General features: G+C 38.8%; 1 protein-coding gene across 2 annotated transcripts in view; it reads left to right on the forward strand.

Annotated features, from left to right (window-relative positions):
* SZT2 (SZT2 subunit of KICSTOR complex) overlaps nt 1-21,372 on the forward strand; it is a 3,556,133-nt gene that overhangs the window by 1,632,030 nt on the left and 1,902,731 nt on the right. For both annotated transcript variants that reach the window (XM_044085412.1, XM_044085413.1), the window contains exons 39-40: nt 2,119-2,193; nt 19,333-19,474. In XM_044085412.1, the coding sequence (XP_043941347.1) occupies nt 2,119-2,193; nt 19,333-19,474 (217 nt within the window). The remainder of the gene's footprint in view (nt 1-2,118; nt 2,194-19,332; nt 19,475-21,372) is intronic.

Raw genomic sequence — 21,372 nt, forward strand, 5'->3', positions numbered from 1 at the left:
TTTCTTGTTGCTGCACTTCCACTTCAGCCAGTTTCTCTGTTATTTTCATGTCTGTCTTCTCTGTTGATGCTGTCTTATCTGAGTGGCAAATGTGCCTCTCTTCAGTTTCTTTTTTCGTCATTTTTGTTTTAATGTAATCTGATGGAGTTTGTCTGATTTTCATTACCTCATTATATATCTTATCTATTTTTGTATTGGTGCAGTCATTTTTACCCTATTTAACTGAGTAGCCATAGTGTCTTCCCTGCTCCCTTCCAGCATGTATTTCATAAATCCCATGCTTAGGTTTTCTTTTGCCAGCAATGTAACCTCTGTTTTCTTGTTTTTTTTTTCTTTGACTTGGACATCCAGGTCTATCAGAAACTTCTAACTACCACAATATCTACTTTAATCATTCATTTACTGGCTTTTGATTATAATTTACTGTTGTCAACATAGAAGAGTTATTCTAAGGCAAATTTTTGAGTTGACTGTCATATAGGAAGTCCCCCATATTTCCAAATATCCCATATTGTACTGGTGCCAGGTATATGAATATCCATGAGCCAGTTCATCTGGGGGACAAAATTAATTGGCATTGATGTAATCTTCCCTCTTTTATCCATGTCTAGTTCAGCCACTGGAGTGCCTTCCCTTTCAGCTTATGTTCTGTCATAGAGAAACTCTGAAGTAGATTTACACTAGAACATTTCAGAGTTATTAGAGTTGTTATGTTTGGACTACATAGAGAGCAATGATTGTTGATTATAAATTACTGTCCTCTTCAGTTTCTCAACTTGCATTTATCATTCCAGTGCAGAAGGAACACTGCATTCTAGCTACACAAGAAAATGCAGGCTTGCACTAAACTGTGTTTGTTAGAACTCAGTAGTGCAGTTTTCAAAGATTTTTGCACCCATAATGCTGAGAGCAGAGTGCATCTTCACCCCACGGGAGAGTGTTTCAATATTCACTCTTCATTGTGCATTCATGCAGTATGTATAATTTATTGAGTGGTTGCTAAACAGTGTTGAGTGAATGGTCTACCCTCCCCATTCCACTACTTATTTTTCTCACAAGGGGTTTTTCACTAATTTGGTGTAGTCCTTCCTTGCTGATGGATGACATTCTGCTGATGTGTTTGGTATTAGAAGTGGTTGGCATTTTACACCAATGTTAAACAGTGATATCTCCATTGCAAAGACTGGTTTCTTTTCAAGTTTTTTGCTTAGGTGGATGTATAATTTATCAGCTGATTGACATAGAGTTGCATATTATTCCTTGTGCCATGCTGCTAATAATAAAACTTTTTTTGTAATGTTTTCGTTTTTCAGGTTGCATTAGCTAAATTTGTTGGTTTTGGATCTCTTTACTTTTGTAATGTAGGAAGTTTTCAATCCCTTGATAGTCAGGAAGAAAATGGTAACTTCAGTAAGTATTTAAAAATCAGAGCCCATTAACCCTATCACTTTTTCAGCTACATGCTTTTGTGATTCTGAGTAAGTCTCTTAACCATACTGAGTTCCTGGGTCATTATGAAAAGAAGCACTTAGTGGCCTTAGCTGGTCAGCAAACAAATAAAATTAATAATTCTCAGATAAAGCAATGATAGAAAAGTATATCTCTAAATCTAGTTAGTATGAAGGTTTGTGTCTGTAAAGTCTGGCCTGAGTTTTTCCTGTAACCCCCACTTTTCTGTTTAGAAAGAAGACAAAAAAAAATGTTTCCAGAATCTGAATCAATTGAGGTATATGTTATGTAGAACTGGTTCAGTTTTCAACTTTCTTACATTTTCTAACTCTGCTGAACTGTCATTTATTGCATGACTTGTTCATTCTTTTAATACATATGATCCAGGAGAAATACGAGTTATACTTATCATTATGCAATACTTCAAATATAGAAAACAACCAAATTACTTTGCACCATGGTAATTTTCTTTGTTCATACAGTGCTGTAAACTAATTTGGATCACCTATTCATTGTAATCTGCAATTTATTTTTTTATTTTCTGTTTACTTTTGTGCAAAAAATGTCTCCTGATTTGAGATTTATTTGTTTACATCAGTAATGGGAGAAGCATCTGGTTAGTTCATAGTATTTAAAAGTGTGTCATTTATGTAATTTTTTGTTTTTTAGGCAACACAAAGCAGCAGCCCAGCAGAGTCCAGAGCTTTGTTTCAAGTCAGGGCAGCATGGATTCGGATCACTTAGGTAAGGGCCGTTTTTCCTCACTCATGAATAGCATTGTCTCCACAGATTTCTGCTTAAGACCCACTGATGTCCTTGGAGGAAGTCTAATAAGTAGGCCTTTATTCGTTAGTATGTCTTGCTCACCTAGTGAAAACATCATCTTTCAGATCAAACATCTCAACTGTACAGATTTGCGCAGACTGTCCAGATTCTTGTCTCATATTTTTGGTCCATTTTTCATAAAATTGTATTTTTTTGGCAAATTAGTGTCAAATCATTAAAGACTGAAGTTAAAAAAATAATGACAGACGTTTGAGTTTCAAACTTCATACCCTTCAGAAAATTCATGCTAATACAAAACCTGTTATTCTATGAAATTTCTAAGTTTGTAAGAGCAGTATTTTAAAAGTGTCCCTAGTTGTGGTCCGTTGTCCCACTTTTACTACTGGCTTTGCCCAGATTTCTTGCTTTAAGAGGTTGAGAGGTTATGTTTCAGGTCTTCACTTGAAGTGTCCTTTTTCTGAGTGTTAGATACCATTATATGACTGTATAAGGGAAGGGATGGGCATTATTTCCTTGGTTCTTTTTACCTCCTTTTGCAACCACAAGGGCAAGGGCTTTTCTTCAGTTGTTTTGTCATATTTACAAGTTAGAAAGATGTCATTATCTTTAGTGTATTAAGTCACTGCAGAGCAAGCAGTCTTTTGAGCATGAAAATGTGGTCAGGAAATCACAAAACAGTTTAACCATTCTGTATGCATTTCCTTTCTGGAGCAGGAGTAAAGCAATGAGTAAAAAGGTCACACACGAAAACTAATTGGCTAAAAAACACAAAAAGAAAAATCTAGCAAAGCTAGACTTTCCACTGTGTGATACCTTAAACCTCTTGTGTCAGAGGCAACATGGGATATAGGCAAATTACCCTTTAAGGATAATGTTTATGGATATCAGTTGGATACGACAACCATGTGTTTCCAAATGTCAAACATTCCTCTTATGCTGTGCTGATGATGCCATAAGAAGGGAGAAACATGCATGTCCACAGCTAGAGGGGTTTGGCTTTATTGACCTGAAATTGTCCATAAATAGACTTAAAAGTAAAAGAAAAAGTATTGGACATTCAGAATTGCCATTTAGCTGAAACACCTGATATCCTTAAAGGGTAATTTGCATATATCTCATGTTGCCTCTGATACTAGAGGTTTAAGGTATCACACAGTGGAAAGTCTAGCTTTGCTAGATTTTTCTTTTTGTGTTTTCTGGTGCAGGAGGACGATCTGAAGTTGTTTGAGTTATGCAAGACGTTAATGACATGCCCCCCCCATCAACGAAAGACTTCAAAGGATTTCCTGGTGAGAATGTGCTTCATAAAAAAAATATTGCAGTTCTGTTTCTTACTCATATCTTTTTAAGGTATTCCTCAAAGAAGTAATGAGGTAAGCTTTCCTCTTTTGAGGAAAGTATTTACTCGCCCCCAATTTCTGACTGTTTCTGGTTGAGAGACTGCTTATTAATCAGGCCTGTTGCTGCTTCTTCTACAAAGATGTATATTTTGCCACCCCCACGTTTTATATAGTATATAGAGGAATCCATCACAGTTCACAAATTTTTCCTTTGTAGGCTCCCCAGTATATCCTCCTCCTTCATTTTATTGTCCTTACCGTCAAAGAAAGATTCACCTTTAAAGTCCATGCCATTAAGGAACTCAGAGTTGTTTATTTTGGGGATCTTCTCTGTATGAATTGAGATTTTTGGTCCTTTAAGTCTCTAGACTTGCCTTGCTTAACAGTATTGCTCCCAAGCAGACCTCTGCCAGAGATTCTAAAGCTTTCTACATTGCATTTTTCTCTAATAAAAATTACCTAATAGAGGGAGGAGAAGTTGAAAGAAAGAGAAAAAATATGCATATTTTGACTTTCTCTTTTAATCCCCTAGTTATGTGGGTCCCATCTACTCTTAATGTCCCTTTGTCCCCCTTAGAAGAACATAATTTGCTGACAATTTTAGGATTATTTATAAAGTCTTGGCTTTCCAGGGAAGGCTCAGTTTATGTTGTTAGACTAACCAGACCTTCCTGTGGTTCACCCTAGGAAAGTTCCTTCAATTCTGGCTTGAGGGAGGCCCTTGAAACAAATTTCCATGAGTGCTAGGGAAAAAGGTAGTTAGCACAAATGATTAAGGCTATAAGTGGCTTTTGCTGAGGGAAATGCGAAATTTAAAGGTGTAATGATAAGCAGTTCAGTGAAAGTAAAGTTTGAAATTATGAGAAGTGAATAATAGCTAGTGGCCTCCCCAGCAGCCTTTATACCTTAATGCGTTTAATAGAACAGTGCACAATTTAGTTTTATTTAAATGTAGCTAGTGCACTTTTTCTTTGGGTTAAAAGTTAATGTTTTCTGAAAACATGCAACCTATTTTTCACATCTGGGAGTAGAATAGAGATAAGAAAATAACAGACAGAAATTGATGTAACTGGAAATATGGGCTTTTAACATGAACTTTAACATGGGTAACCTGAATTTTAGATTAGGTAATGAATTTTGGTGCAGCTACCAATTTGGGCAATTGTTCCTATCTGAAGGGTTAAATTTAATTTGTTGAAAATGTACATAGTTTTGTGTGTTTGTCCTAAGTTAAAAGGAGATGGGGGTTGAAAATGTATTTTGTTTTTGTTTGAGGGTTTTATTTAAAGCAAAAAAATATTGAAAAATGTGACTTAGGTTTAAATGGAGATGAGAGAAAACAAATGTATAAAAGATTAGCCTGCCAAAAATGTGTGTGTTCATGTAAGATGAAAGTTGGAAATACACATTCAAAAAGCTATCAAAATTAATAGGTGGGAAGAATAGCTTTTTTTATTATGATGGTTATTCTATCCATATTAACTTGGACTATAAATGACCTTACAGGTATAGACAAAAAGGAAATATTATGGAATTGTATTAAGAAATGCAGAGTGGAAATAACAGTTGTACGAGAGACACATTTAGAAGAAAATGAGCACGTGAATATGATAAAGAGATTTCAGGATGGATTTTCAGCAGAATATCTGGGACAAAGGAAAAGGTGAATAGTAATACTGATTGCCAGAGGGACACAAATAGAGATTGAAAAAAAAGGCAGTAAATGGTAGATATGTGAGCAGCTTCCTCATTTCTCAGAGGTTTCTGGGTCCCTGGTGGAACAAGGAACTATTCAGCCTTTCCCTCCTTCCTGAGTAGGAAAGGGGTCTACTCCAGAATGTTCTTGGTTCCTCAAACGTAGGATACTTGTGGAGCCTATTTTGGATTTCTCCTTACTCACCACTTTTCTCAAGGTTCCTTCCTTTTGGATGCTTTTTCTTCAAACCCCGTTTCCTCTGTTGCTGCCTCAGGCTTTTCTGGTGTCTTTGGATCCGAAGGATGCTTACCTTCATATTCCTATCTACCTTCTTTTCGGGAAGTTTTTGCATTTCTGTGGTTTTTTCCTCTCATTTTCAGTTCTCTGATTTGCCCTTTGGCCTCTGTACTTCTCCAAGGGTATTCACAAAGTGCATATCTCCTCTGATTGCTTTTTGCAGGCTTCAGGGCCTTCAGACCTTTCCCTTTTTAGATGATTTTGATTTAGTCCCCTTCTCCCAGTTGCCTGTTACAGGCTCTGGAGTTCACCACGTCTCTCATTCAAAATCTGGGGTTTACTATCAACTTCCAAAAGTCTGTCTTGATTCCTCCTCAGGATCAAGTGTATCTGGGCTGCAGGGTCCAGGCATTGACAATGTTGGCCTCTCTTCCAGCTCCAAAGTTATTGCCCTTAACAGCTTTCTTTCAGTCAGTTCTTCTTCTACCTGCTATTCCAGACAGTACATTTTTTCTGCCCTAGGATTCGTGGTTTCTTCTATTCCAATGCTCCCTGTTGCCAGACTACATATGTGGAAGCTTCAGTGGTACCTCAAGTCAGTTTGGTTTCAACATTGCCATCTTCTGGATTTCAGAGTGCTCTCCTTCCTTGTCTCAAAAGGGAATTTGAGTGGTGGATTCAGCAGCTTACCCTCAACTTAGATCTGCCCTTTCAGCCTCTGGTTCCTTCTCAAGAACTGTTCACTGACACTTCAGACTTGGGATGGGGCCTTCCTGTGGTCGCCTGAAAGTTCAGGGTCTCTGCACAGGCGCACCCCCAATCAGAAATCAGACCATATCAGCATCAAAATGATGAGAGCTCTGATTCTGACCCTTTAGGCTTTTCACCCCATGCTGTCTCCAGGTCCCCTGAAGGTTTACAAAAGCAACACCACGGTGATGTGGCATGTCAACAAGCAGGGGGCACAAAGTCTTATCTTCTTTGCAGGCTGCCTTTTCAGGCCTAGGATCTGGCTATCAGTTTTCAGGTACCTCTTCAGGCAGTATATATTCCTTCAGAGCACAATTTAGTGGCAGACTCCTTGATTTCAGGATGGATATTCAGCAGAATATCGGGGACAAAGGAAAGTTCCAAAACACAGGCTCATGAATGGATGCCTCCCAGAGACATGTTTCTGGACATAATCCATCTGTGAGGTATTCCTCGGGTAGATCTTTTTGCCTCCTCTCTGAACAGGCAGCTCCATCTTTTCTGTTCCAGAATGCCATGCCTTCTGGCATGGAAGATGGATGCCCTTTCTTTTCCGTGAAAGAGGATGTTTCTCTATGCCTTCTGTCCCTGTCCTCTGCTTCCAACAGTCCTGCAGAAGATTCAACTGGACTCCCCGAAAGTCTTGCTAGTGACTCTCTTTTGGCCAAGACAACACTTGTTCCCATTTTTATTGCATCAGACCAGGGGCAATCACCACAAATTATCTCACCAGTTGGGTCTCCTCACACAGGGCAACGGATCACTCATCCATCCTTACTTGTCCACTCTTCAACTGACACTGTGGATAATAGGGTTTTAATCCCTTTTAGGCACCTGTTTTACAGGAGACAAGAAAACATACAACCAGAAAGTCTTGTATGTCCAAGTGGAAAAGGTTTTCTGTCTGGTGGCCATGCTCATAGTCAGGACCCTTTTTCAGTGGGAGTCCCTCTGGTTGTCTTCTGTTTGTCTGAGTTGCTCTAGTCTAATTTGGCCTGTTCTGCAAAAGCCCATTTGTCAGCCATTTCTGCCTGTCTGTTTTTGAGTACTCTGTTGGCTTCTTGCTTTGAGGTCAAACAGTTTCCTAAAGGCATCCTACATCTTAGGCCCCCAAGGAGGCCTATTCCTACTCTTTGGGACCTTAATTTTGTTTTGGGAAAATTGACTCAGGCTCCTTTTGAGCCTGCAGTTTCAGCTTCTCTGAAACACACTACCTGGAAAACTGTCTTGCTGCTTGCTCTTACTTCTGCTCAGAGGGTTTTTGAGCTTCAGGCCTTTATGGCCATTCATCCTTTTTTTTGTTTGTTTACAGAGACAGGGCGTCTGTTTGCATTAATCCTTCTTTTATGCCAAAGGTTTTTAATTAGTTGTCCTTAAATCAGGATGTACAACTCCCTTCCTTTTTTCCTTTTCCACAGTCTGCTAGTGAGAGGGTTCATAGGTTGGTACTAGGCTATCGGCCGTAGAGCCTATACAAGCCTAGCCATAACAATTCCCTGGCTATTTCTTCACACACTATTTACTTCCCTGGACCTTGTATAGCAGGGCGACTGACGTGATCCCTGGGGTGAATTTCTTTTCTCCCATTCAGTCATCAATGTTCCTTTTGAAAAGGGCCAAAGAGGTGCTCTGCTTGACATGTATGGGCAGTCTATTCCAGAGTCTGGGGAGTCTCTGGGTCAGGAACCTATCCCTCCAGCATGTTTCGTTTATTGTGACGACAAGGTTTAGATCCCTGGAGCGTGTGGCTCTGAGGGATTGAGATTTCTTTAAGTGTAGCGTGTCCAACAGCTCTGGGTTTGACATGGCCTTGTGTGTTGAGCAGAAATCGCCTCAGAGTAGACGATATGTGACAGAGTATAGCTGGAGTTTTTTAAGGTGGTCAGCATAGGGCATTTGCTTTAGGCCTGTGATTCTTTTAGTGAGGTATTTCTGCGGCCTTTCCAATTGTTGCAGATGTCTTGAGAGGTGCATACCAAATGGGGTGTTGTATTCTATAATGGGTATGATGAGGGATGAGTACAGTGGGACAATGACCTCCTTTTTTCTGGATGAAAAGCCCTTAGTGATGAGGTGTGTCACATAGAAGGATTTCCTGACTGTTGTGGCGATGTGGTTATTGAAGGTTAGACCACTGTCCACCTGTGTCCCTAAGTCTCTTATCACACTTTCGGTGTTTAGTGTACTGCCACCTATGTGGTAATTCATGGGTACATGTTTTTTCCCAAAGGGGATAACTGTACATTTCTTAGCATTGAGCTTGAGTCCATGGCTCTGGCACAAAGCATCTGTTTCTGTAAGGCCCTTTTGTAGAGTATCGACATCATTTGGGGATTCAGTAATGGCTCCCAGTTTGCAGTCATCTGCGAACTTTGTTAGCCAGAGTCCTTTAGTGTTGGCCTGTACTTCAGAGAAGTAGATGCCAAACAAGAGATGTCCCAGGACTGAACCCTTAGTTACTCCACTTGTCACTTGTCTGGAGAGGGATTTGGAGTCAGCTACTTTTACAGTGTGGGTTCTGTCAGTAAGCCAGTTGGCAACCCATTGAGTGACGTAGGGATTAATGCCCAGCTTAGTAAGTTTATCTATGATTCCAGAGTGGGGGATGGTGTCAAAGGCCTTGGCGAGGTCCAGATAGGCTGTGTGGACTGCCTTACCCTCATCCACGGCTCTGGAGACTGATTCGAAGAAGTCAATCAGGTTCAGGAGACAAGATCAGCCCTGTATACCTTGCATTTGCACAGACAGCTCAAGTATTATTTGGATAAAACTAAGACCATTTATAAGTATGACCAGCTTTTTGTTTCTTTTCATCCGAGGACATTAAGTTTGGTTGTTACTAAGCAAACCATCTCCTCCTGTTATATCTTAGTCCATTTCCTTTTGTTATTCTTTTCATGGGAAATGGCTGTCTACTTCAGTTAGAGCTGATTCCTCTGGGGCTACTGCCTCTTCTCGTCCGTTCTTCAAGGTTTTGGACACCATTTTTTAATCCCTAAAGCTGGTACTTGGTCTTCACTGGATGCTTTTACTAAACATTGTAAATTGGATATGCTTTCTGGGTCCAGAGCAGATTTTGCTTGGGCCATTCTGCATAGGTTTGTTGAGGGCTCTTCCCAGCCTTCCACTATCCTCTCCTTTTGTTGAGCTTTTGTACTCTTCCCTAAGGACATAGTACAGTTGTGTAAAATCTTGCCATAACAGTAGATGTGCTTCTCTTCACTGTTGCAGTATTCATTCCCTCCCTCCATCCGTCTTTTTTTGGCACTTTGATTTAGTTACCCTCCTGGCTGAGGGTCCTCCTTTTTCAGCTGCATTTTCTCCCTCTGAATGTGCATGGCCTTCTTTGTGCTATGGAGACTGTTCTGTACTGGGTCATTTCAATTCTGCGTAACTGTGTCCTTACTTCACCTTCATGCTCAACAGTCCTGTACAGGGAGCATACGTGTAATGTATGGCGCATGCAAGATCTAAAGGCTTTGGTATACTGGCCGGACATTAGGTTATCCTTGGCAGGAAGATCCCTAAGATGCAGAATGCTGCAACAGTGAAGATAAGGACATCTACTACTATGGAAAGATTTTACACAATTGTACTTTTTCAATGATTCCTACCCATTCTCTTCTACTTTGTATGAGAGACAAATCCTTTTGTAGCACTACCAGCTATATCTAGATTTGACTGAATCTTGGGCTCACCAGAGAAAGGAATCCCTGTCTGATTCATCTAGAAGCTACACTGGTACATGATATACCTATGTGAAGAAGCTGGATATTGACTAGTGTTGATGGTACAGTTTGTCTAAAGCTGTTTCTACTTTTGTATCTACAGTTAACTGGTTTTGAATGACATTTTTACCACTAATTAACTTCTGAATCCTTTTTTTTTCCAATTTATTCTTCTCCATTTTTTTGCAGTGTGCCTCCTCAACTGTCACACAGTCGGTCAGTTCATTCACTGGAGAAAGTCGGCCTCTGTCCTATTCATTCCTGCAAGGAATTCCAACTGATCTATCTATTATTCCACGTTGAGAGTTTGGTGTTAGAGAGAAGGCCAGCTTGCTGATCCTATAGGACATCCTATCCTTTTGCCAGCAGAGCAGCGCTCTGCTGTTGGAACCTGTCCATGGATTTTACAGCAAGGAATTTCCTTTTTTTTTTTTTTTTTTTTTTTTTATAAGAATTATGAAGTAGTGCTGTTATCCATGTTACTTTTTACCATACTGTACTCTAGCAGTATACATTTGTCAATTTGTGTATGCTGATTATTTCATACTGTACAGTGTTACTTTTCCATTGCATGTTTTAGTCAGTTACTGTATGTACTGTGAAGCTTTTCTTCCAGAAACTTTGCTAAAAAGGGGCTTTTGCCCACTCACAATATTCCAATTAACGGATGGAAATACAAATGATTGGTGAAAAAAGCCTCATAGGCTGGTAGTGGGTGTTTGTATTTCCTGGCACCTTTAATCTATCTCCCATCATCTGTAAACCTTGACAGGACAAGCTCTGCATGAAGTACTTCATATACTGAAAAATAAAATGCTATCCTCAGTAATGGCTGCTGGTAAACAGTTACATGGGGGTGTGTTGAAAGAGGGGAGTAATGCGAAGTCTGTATTGGGTTTTTCTTGCTCAAAGCAATGTTTTGCATACACTGTCTCTTCATAAAGGGTTTAAAAATGCGGTGGAGTGCAGTCATCACGCTTGCTTTTTGTTTGGGGTGTAAATATGTGTTACTCTGTCTTACAGAAAATAGATGAACTACTGAGACCTTTCTCTCCTAGACCTCTACTGTCCAAGTTCAGCTATGTAACTTAATGATCCAGAGTAATGAATTTAAGAAGGAAACAATCTTGGGACAGTTAGATGTTTGCACCTGCATTGTAGATGGAGGTTATGCACTCACTGCATACCTCTCAGTTGTCCATATTCTTGCATAATGTCCATATTTTTGCCTGATATTTTTGGTCAGTTCTTCATAAAAAGTTATTTCTGGAGGATTGTAGTCACTGAATGTCAACCATTTGAATTTCCAACTTCATATCCTTCATAAAATGCATGCTAAGACAAATCTTGTTATTCTAACAACTTTATAAGTTTCTAAGATCGATATTTAAAATCTGTCCTTAATTTTGGGCCTTTGTCCATCCGTTATTGTACTCATTTTCCAGATTTTTTTTATCTTAGAGGTTGAGAAGTATGACTTCATGGCAACCTAATGAGGCACTTTAAACATCTATAAGACAAATTCCAGCCTTACTGCCATTAAAGAGTAAAAAAGCAAGTACCAAAGCGTTTGACTTAGCACCAACATTCAGAGGAAGAGAAAAACAAACAGTAATTCAAGTGGGAAGAGCACAGTTCTCTAGTGGAATTAATATTTCCATAGCTAATTATAAGATTATACTTACTGCTCTAACGTAAGGTTGGACCTTGCAAGGGCAGGCCGTGACTCAGTTTTAAAGCAGAGCCAGTGAAGGTAGAGCTAATCGGTGGAAGAACGGAACATAAAGAGTAAAAGGTCAGATACTTAGGCTGTTTTTCAGATAAACACAGCATAAGCAGACGCAATTCCTTTTTACATTCAATTCAAGGCAGTACTAGTTACTCCCTAGCATTGAGAGAAACCCATTTCAGTTAGTTTAACAACATCGTGATCAGCTGTAGTCATGACATTTCAGGTCAGCAGCACCTGTTGTAAAAGGTTGCTTAAACAGAGTCCAAAACACTGGGGAGTTAACATTTTTGAGAGATTCTGTTCATGCTGTGTGACCACTGTTCACTCTGGTTCTGCATTCCATCTAATTTCCCATTCCTTGGAGACACTTGGGATCTGGGGAGGATGAGTGGTGGGTCACTGTTTGCCTGACTCATTTGTCCCTGGATCTGTCTTATTCCATCTAATCGCCTTCTATAGTTATGCCCCTTTGATGATGAAATTCTGTTACTGTAGCATAGCTACCATATATGTATCACCTTCTCTTAGAGATGTCTTATGCTTCACTGGACAGTTTTAAATACCTTCAGAATGACTAACCACATACCCTGCACTGGTACAAATTGGCCTCAGTAAAACCATTGCATAGCATAATCAAACTGTAGCTCCTAGGTACATCACTCTGGTACAGCCCCACACCATCTCTGGCAAACATTGTTCTTCCCATGACATTGTTTGGCATTGCCGCTACAGGAGTTTTCAGAAGCAAAGTTGATGCACTTACTCATCTGTAAAGGGGATGAGTCAAACTTTTAGGAAAGTCATGCAGAGATTATTACGTCTTGCCCATTCTGCATTGTTTGATGGTTCAATGCTGCAGCCTCTGGGTTTAGTTTAGTAGAAACTTCAGTTGCATTTCTTATTCATGAAACTGAAGATCTATATTGAAGACTACAGAATCTATCTGCTGGATATGTTTCTTAGTTGTAAAGAACACTTGTTAGTTTTGGATTGCTGTAATTGCAAAGAAGAGTGAAAGTTGTTCAACAATGCTGTTAAAGTGTTTACACTTCTGACAGTCATTGCCATGTTAGTAGCATTACTTGCAATAATATTTGCAGTGTGATACCCCAATAGCATTTCAAGTGAAAAAGACTTGGGAAGTTGGCCTTTTGGTCTTCTGATGATGTTTTCACACAGTATTTACTTGTATAAGTTCCTTCTTTGAGCTGTCCTTCTTAGCCAACACCTAGAAAACAAATAACTGTTAGTATTACATTCTAAACAGTTAATGAATCTCATTATGTTTAGCATTTGTTTATTAATTTGTTGACCACATAAACCCAGCAGGCACATGTGTCTTTTCAGGGGTGACCTAGGAACACTATGTTGTTTGAGTGACTTACTCAGCTAATTTATGCCAGTTACCTTTTTGATCTTGCCGCTTGACTTTCTTTGCTGCTTACATCCACCCTACTGAAACCAGAAGCCTTCCTGACTGTACGTCTGTCTATTTTTTTTAGTTTTGACAGACATATTGTTTTGCTTTTACTTTGACACCCCTTCATACCTTGTTCTTCTTAGAGAATGATGGTGAAAACCGATTCTAGAACTTCTGTTAAAATTGTATCCATTATCAAGTGTAAGCAATTTATTTGTTACATTTTACTTACACAATGGTCCACTAAATTCTAGAGGTTCTGTCAGCAATTCATTTAAGTATAAGCAATTTTTATGTAACTTTTTTGCTTGCATATTGGTCCACAAAGTGCAGTAATAATGAGACTGAAAATGGTCGTGAGAACCTGACCAAACAGTAGAGATGTGAAATATAAAACAGTAGAGATGTGCCATGTTTCAACAGTACCAGGTAGATGTAGAGATAATGGAGCTTATGACATTGGCCTTCCTGCCTCCAAAACATATCCAGGGGATATATCACAGACTGATGGCAAGTATGTCCTCCATCGCAGCAACCCTCTTTGAGTGGCTTGGTGACTTCATGCCAAGGTGTCCAAAAGTATAAGGCTGTTGTCGCTCTGTATCCTTGTGATGTGTGGCCTGTCCATGACCAGAGATTGCTGGATTTGCCTCATAACCCAGAATAGTGTGGTGGTATGACACAAGCACTTACAGGGGCTATTTGAGTTTTCCATTGTTGAATTACTTGTGCTTTTGAATGTGTACTGGAAAGAGCAGATTGTCAGTGTACAGAGGGAAGCTGTCGTATGGGGGAAGCTAACATCTTCTCTGTGAAGCATTGAAAAAATGTGCAGCAGTTGCAGAATGACAGACCATGTGTCTCATTGTGTAACATGCTTGCCTGATGAAGTAAGGGTCAGGTTGTTAAAAAGAAACAGAATTAAAACACATTGTGTGTGTGTGTGTGTGTGTGTGTGTGTGTGTGTGTGTGTGTGTGTGTGTGTGTGTGTGTGTGTGTGTGTGTGTGTGTGTGTGTACGTGTGCACAGGGCAAACAAAAAGAATTAACTGAGGGAAAAGATGCGCATAAGATAAAATGTGAATGAATAAAAAAAGACAGAAATGAGAAAAAAGTGTGGAAGTACTGTGAACTTAATGGCTGTGAGAAAGATGGCCATGTCAAAATTGAGATTTAGTTCAGAGAAAAGATTGTGTAATATTAATTTACATTTGTTGCTGGAAATGTAGATGAAAACATGGCTGGAAGATTGATCCTGAATATAATAATAAGCTCTGTGGAATGTGTGCTAGAAAAATAGACATTTTAAGATGTGTAAAACAAAAATTATATTTCTAAGAATTTGCACATTGTTGAAAAGAAAGATTAATATGAACATTGGCAGTGAATAGCTCTGTTTTGGTACTATAAAAGTCAAAAGACATGATACATTGTAGTCTAAAAGTGTATCAGAAGTACCAAGGCAAAAGATGCATGTCAGATTTTTGGAAGACATGTTGAGAATTAATGGGCAGAATGTTGAATTTAAACAATTTAAACAAGACACAAAAAAAAAATCAAAATTTAATGTTTTATCGGAAGATGCTTATAAAGCCCTTATTCTGTTAAGTAATAGTGAGCTTTTTGTACATTTTAAGATATTCTGGACACCAGGTGGAGCCACTGTATCATAAATTGTGGACGAGTGAGCACAAAATAAAATGTACATTAAATCTTTTCAAATCTTACCATTAAAGAAGTTCTTTTTCTAATATTTTGAGTTGTTTAGCTTGTGGAAGTTAGAACTGATGAAACAAATTCACAGTGTAAAAATAGAGACTGCATGTGTATAGCAGTTACCATTGCCACTTCACAGCAAGAGGTTCTCTGGTTCGATTCTCATCTGGGGTGCAGATTCTGCATGTCCTCCCTGTGGTTGCATGGGTTTCCACTGGGTGCTTTGGTTTCTTCCCACATCTCAACGACATGCCCCAAGTGGATTAGATGCTCTAAATTGGCGGTGTGTGTGTGTGTGTGTGTGTGTGTGTGTGTGTGTGTGTGTGTGTGTGTGTGTGTGTGTGTGTGTGTGTGTGTGCGTGTGCCTTCTGTGGAAGGTTGAGTGCTGGGCTTACCAATTCGACACCGTAAAACTCCACTGCCAATTGTTCTGTGGCCCATTGTTCCACTGTTTCAACCCCTAATGGGAAAGCTAAAAGGTGAAGAAGAATGTGGTAAGGACATTCAGGTAGAAACAGAACAGACCTTTGTAAAGCTTATTCAGACGTTCTTTGTATCAGACCCTCCTAGACTGTATTGGATGTTACTCAGCCGGCGACTCCCTGTTTGCTAACGTCATTGGTAAAACTTGGAATTCACTTCCATCTAACCTTACCCTCAAACCTTCTTTAAGTCTCTCCAAAATAGGCCTCAAACACTATTTTAAAGAGCACTGGCTTTGTCCCTGTACTAACCCCGATTAATCACTACTTATTCAATACCTTATTTAAATTAATATTGTACGCATCTCTTGCTCATAATAGCTTGCTGCAGCTTATTGTTTTTGTATATTATTACACACTGTGTATATTGTGAGTACCTACTAGAGGGCTTTGTAAATATGTTTGTCTCATATCTGTTCTGTTCTCTCTGTGTTATCTGGAGCTTTTCCTCCCGGGCCTCTGCTGAAAATCGACATATATCTAGTCGGACTATCCCGGTCAACAAATGCAAAATAAAATAAATATGTATAGGTTTACTTCATAATACTCAAATTTCATAGCATTGAATCTCATAACATTGAGACCAAAACATCTAAATCCCAAAACATCGAAAACTCAGAACATTGAAAGTGTGCTTCATAACATTGAAAACTACAGTGCATATGTAAATAACATCCCCTCCACCTACACCACCACCTAACTAACAAACACACTTTCTACTATGTTTCTGCAGGGGGGCAAGTCCCCCCTGTACCCCCCATGTGGGGGGCTCTGCCACCCACACTCCCCGTAAATTAAATATACCACTACAGTGGAAAAAAGTTAAGTTTCTACCCTCACTGTATCACAATCTCCATACACTGAGGTTTAGAAATTAACTTTTTTCCACTGTAGTGCGATCTTGGAGTTGGTATATTTAATTTACTGGGGGTGTGGGGGGGGGGCAGAAACGTAGTAGAAAGTGTGCTTGTTAGTTAGCTGCTGTTGTAGGTGGTGGTCATCTTATTTACTTGTGCAATGTAGTTTTCAATGTTCTGAGTTTTCAATGTTTTGAATTTTCGATGTTATGTTCTCAAAGTTATGAAATTCAGTGTTATGAAATGTCAGTGTTATGAAGTAGACACACACACACACACACACACACACACACATATATATATATATATATATATATATATACATATATGTTACATATAATATATATTGTCACAAACTCCTACAACCCTGCCTGCAGCACAAAAACTTTCGTTTTCATTTTTTACTAATTGTGAATGTCTTCATGGGAGTAGATGGTTAACTTCGAAGAGGAAAGCTGCATTTTGTCCTCTATATACTGTGCTAGCACAGTTGATGAAATTACTTTGCCCTAAACTATAAAGTCAGATTACATACAGTTCTATTCACAGTACCGTTATGTCTGAGAATCTGCTGTAAAACTGTTGGTGCCTGGTTTGTAATGACTTGCATATTTGTTTCCCCACGTGTGTTACATAAGTTGTAAAAAGTGCTTGCAGAAATATGAAGAAATAACTAAGAGAACATATCTTAAAAAAATAAATTTTGAGAGTTTCAGGCCCTGTCCCACCTTCTTTCCATGAATTATACAGAGTATCATATTTCCTGGCATGCACAACTCAAGTGATTTAGTGAAGTTGCTCTCAGTGGTTAATTGAGCTTTTTCTTTCAGATTACAAAAGGCTTATTAGATTTATAGTTATATATGTATTAATGTGAATTTTTAGCCTGGATAGCTTTATGACCCCCCCCCCCCCCCCCAGTGGATGTGAAGTAAAAAATGAAATATAGGAATATAGGTACCTTGTTATGTGCCTTTTCTTTGGCAAGAAATATTCATAATAGGATAGGCAACATGGTGTAAGAAAAAAGGAGGCTAAATCATGGCATTTCCTTTAGCCTCAACTTGGTTAACAGCAGGGAAGCAAACTAGGATAGAAATGCCATGGGGAAAACTGATAATTCATATTTTTTAATGTGTATAAGTGTAAGGATCATTATGTTGTGAGAAAATACATACAGAAGAAAGGAAGTATTGGGTTTAGGGCATAGTCATACTTCAAATAATTGGTTTTATATAATGTATGCTATTGTAGGCATGTTGGCATCAAGTCTGAATTTCCCATATTTGCACATGGACTCAGCATGTCACATTAACCGTGATCATCACCTAGAGCTACTGTTCACATTTTTGGTGTTAATTTTGGGGTGTATAGCTTTAATGCTAATGAGCTAGCTGTAATGATTTGCATGACATATTATGCATGAGTTAGATAATTCAGTTTGAGTACATATTACTTTGAGGCTAGACCACTTCCTCAGTGTTCATGCGTTATGTATATATCTTCACACTACACTCGGGACAGTGGTCTTAAGTTTTTCTCACTTCTGATAACAATGCAACAGACTTTTTTTCTTTTGACTGTCCTTTTTACATGTTGCGTAAACGGTAATGATTGTGTACACACCTAGACTCTTAGCACTTTTGACATCTTATTTATCAAGTACACACAATTTATGTGCTGCTTGATGCTTAAATATTGATCTGCAAAGACTTCAGCTTGTTAGAAAACAGAAAACATTTATTTTTAATACTTTGAACAGTTGTTGATTTTACTTACTAGTTAAATAATGGTCTCCTGAGACACCAAGACACTGTAATTGATTTTTCTTAACTACTGACAGCTGTTTTTTCTTAACTTCTGACAGCTCTTTTGAGTTTTTTTTTGCTTGTTGCATGATAACTTGTTTTAAAAAATGAATTTTTACTGATCAGCAGAGAATGTGGAAAAACTGCATCTACATAGCAAGAATTCTATTTAACTGCAATTATGGATTAATGCAATATTTGTTCTTCTAATAGCTTATTAGAGCTTCTGATTTCATATTTTACCCAGTGTTGCTGCAGTTTATCTTCCTTACAAGTCAACATTAGGCATTGTTTTTGTCTAGCCTTCCTAGCTTACAGAGGCTGCTACCTGTGCTTTCACCTGTTCATACATTCACTCTTAACTGTCTTGCTGTCCTAATATGACCTATTGTCAGATGTCTTCCCCCCCACACACACACACACATATTTGAATAGGTTGACATTGTTGGTCTATGGTATGGCAGCTTTGACAGTTAACTTGTAGGATCAGCAGCAGCTTAACGTTTTGCTGCCATCTTGACTTTCATTTGCACTTGATTGAATCACCCCCAAGACACACTCTTATTATTTGTTTGTTTGCATTTTAAAACTGGGAATAAACAGGTGGGCAGAACACACTTGAAGCAGAGGCACAAGAAGAAAAGTTCTAATGCAGTTTTTGTAAAACCAACTTCAGTAACCTACTGAAAGCTGAATCATAAGTAACCACACCTAAAATACAGTATAGATATTGAAGTTCCCATTAAATATGAGCATCACTTTAAATGCATTCACTTCTTACAGCAGTGCCAGTTGACACATGCATGTTTCCATGCTCATGGTTCTTTGTGCCTTTACTTGCCTCTTCACTCCTGTTTTATATTTTCTTCGAGGTTAACCATTGTTCGTCTCAGCTCCATGAGAGCTTGTAATGTTGTCTCATGGTTCACACCCTAACCCTGAAAACAGAGATCAGCTGAAACTGTTTAGTCAGCTTCTACAACCCCACTTCTCCACTGCTGGCCCTTTCAAACCCAGGCATAGTTTAACCTGGGTAATCAGTGTCGCAGACTAGCGCTTTCTCTATATGTACCATCTGGCTAGTCAGAAAACCCATTTCTTAGTGTACTATATATGCATGTAACCTATCTTTTCTGCAGTTGTTTTGAGAATGTTTGGCTGCTGTCCTGTTGACCTTGAGTTAGGTACAGGTGACTGCTGTCCAGCAGATCAAGGAGGTATGGTATGTGCATAATTCTTCAAGACTAGGACTCTGACTTTTAGCTTGGGGCATGGTGTCCCTTGTGATATTTTGTGACAGTGCTAATTTTTTAACTTTTTTTTTACATGCAGGGTATGATGCAGGTATCAGTGACTCTGAGAGTGACCATGAAGCTACAGTGGAACGTCATGAACAGCAGTCTCTGCTTATGCCTAATTTTTGGTTGATTGTAAAGATCCTGCAGGACAGAGTGGAAGTTTATTCCCATACACGGTAAATGATCCTGGATAGATGCTTTATTTTCAACATTTTTATGATGGTGGTAGAAGAGTTTCTAACAGGTTATGCTTTCAATGTTTATATTCTTTATTGCTTTTAGAAGTTGTGTTTTGATTAGAGCTCTGATAACAGTAAATGTTAAAGTCAAACCACCACTGTTTTTATAATTCTAATATGGTTTAGTACATGTGAAATGAAGCTTACATATTTTCTAACATTATTGTTTGAATTGATGGAAATTGCTCTGTATCTTTTTGTGTTAAAAAGTGGCAGCTTGTTATCAACTTGAAATGTGCAGTGTTTTGTAATTTGCTCTTAAATTAGTCTTGAGTAATTACATGCTTCTCAGTCAGTTTGAGATTCGTTGTTACTTATGTAGGAGTGGGAGCAGTAGTTATTCATTCCATTTAACATCAGAGGAACATTAGAAATGCTTTCAGAGGGAGCATTTAAGTAAGCTGACACACTGTTATCTAATATCAGAATGCCAGATTTACAAAACCCTTATCCCATACACATTACATTATTCACTTCATGTGTAATTTGATGATGATGATTTTACCATCTGTAAGATGTCCTTCCAAGATCATAAGATTGTTGCAGAATTATTAACCCATGGAATATCCTGCAAATGACAGCCATACCTCTGGCCAGCATACAAAAACCTGTGCGCAGTCCCTTTATGCCATACGACCAATGTATGACCTCAGATCAGTGGAGGCAGAGGCACATAAATGACGTACAGATGCAAACTACCTCAGAACTTCCTTGTCCTCTAAAACCTGAACTCTCACTTAAGAGATGGTTTGTCAGATGTATGATATGAGCGTATTCGTTTGCTGTTGTACATGTCATCGAAGAGAGAAGTGATTATGGGAGACGGACTCCTCACAGAGATATCATATTAAATGTTTTTTGTCTGGGTGCTAAGCACATCTATAGAAATTATTCTGTCTGTCGGACATTTGTGCTTAAGACTTTGTGTCTTTGCATATCTTCTTTGAAAATTTATCTAGAAAACCAGAAAAGCCCTAGCTCAGAGAACATGATGTCTGAGTCCTCAACAGCCCATGTCCATTTGACACCAAAAAAGAAGTCAAAGAAGCTTAGATTGGAGACTTCTACTGTAGAGGCAGATCTGGATGTTTCAGGCAATCCATTTGCTTCTGCTCCTGCTATCCCAACCCTGTTAGAGCCTGATATAACACAGCCATCATGTCTGCCTAGTCGTCCTCTTTGTCTGAGAAGGAGGAACCATGGCTTATTATATCAGAGGGACGAGATGGCGTACCTCAAATCTTAGTTATGGAACAAGTTCCCAGTACTTTGAGGTACATCAAGGCTCAGAGCTTCCTTGTAAAGTAAGGGCAGATGTCAGATCTAAAAACAAACAAAAGACTAAACACACAGTTTCTCCTCAGTCTGTTAGGGATCTTCAGCAGAAGTGATAGGATTTTACACAGGGTCTTTTTAATACTGTTATGTCTTCAAAGCCACCTTCTTCCTTTCCTGCTACTGACACCTCTTACCTTTCATCATTATCTCCCTTTTAAAGGCATAGGGAGGAATCTGATGTTGAGGAGGAGTCTGATTCAGTTGGGCATGATTCTTTGACTTATTCTTTCCATATTCATTCTCCTGTTACTTATACTTTGGATGAAGACTATACTTTATCTCCTGATTCCCCTATGGAGGAGCTTTCCTTTGGGGATGTCATTGACAAGATGCTGCTGCTGCATTTTCAGAGAGAAGATTCTCAGTTGTCTGATATCCAGAAGAGGCATTCAGTTCTGGAAATGAGTATGCCTAAGCCTTTAGCTTTTTTCTGTTTTGGAAACCTTATTGCATACCTTCTCCAGTGCTTCTCTTAATCCTGTCTCAGCCTCCAGCTC

This window comes from Protopterus annectens, chromosome 10.part0 (assembly GCF_019279795.1).
Source record: "Protopterus annectens isolate FY-2018-M chromosome 10.part0, PAN1.0, whole genome shotgun sequence".
Lineage (NCBI taxonomy): Eukaryota > Metazoa > Chordata > Ceratodontiformes > Protopteridae > Protopterus > Protopterus annectens.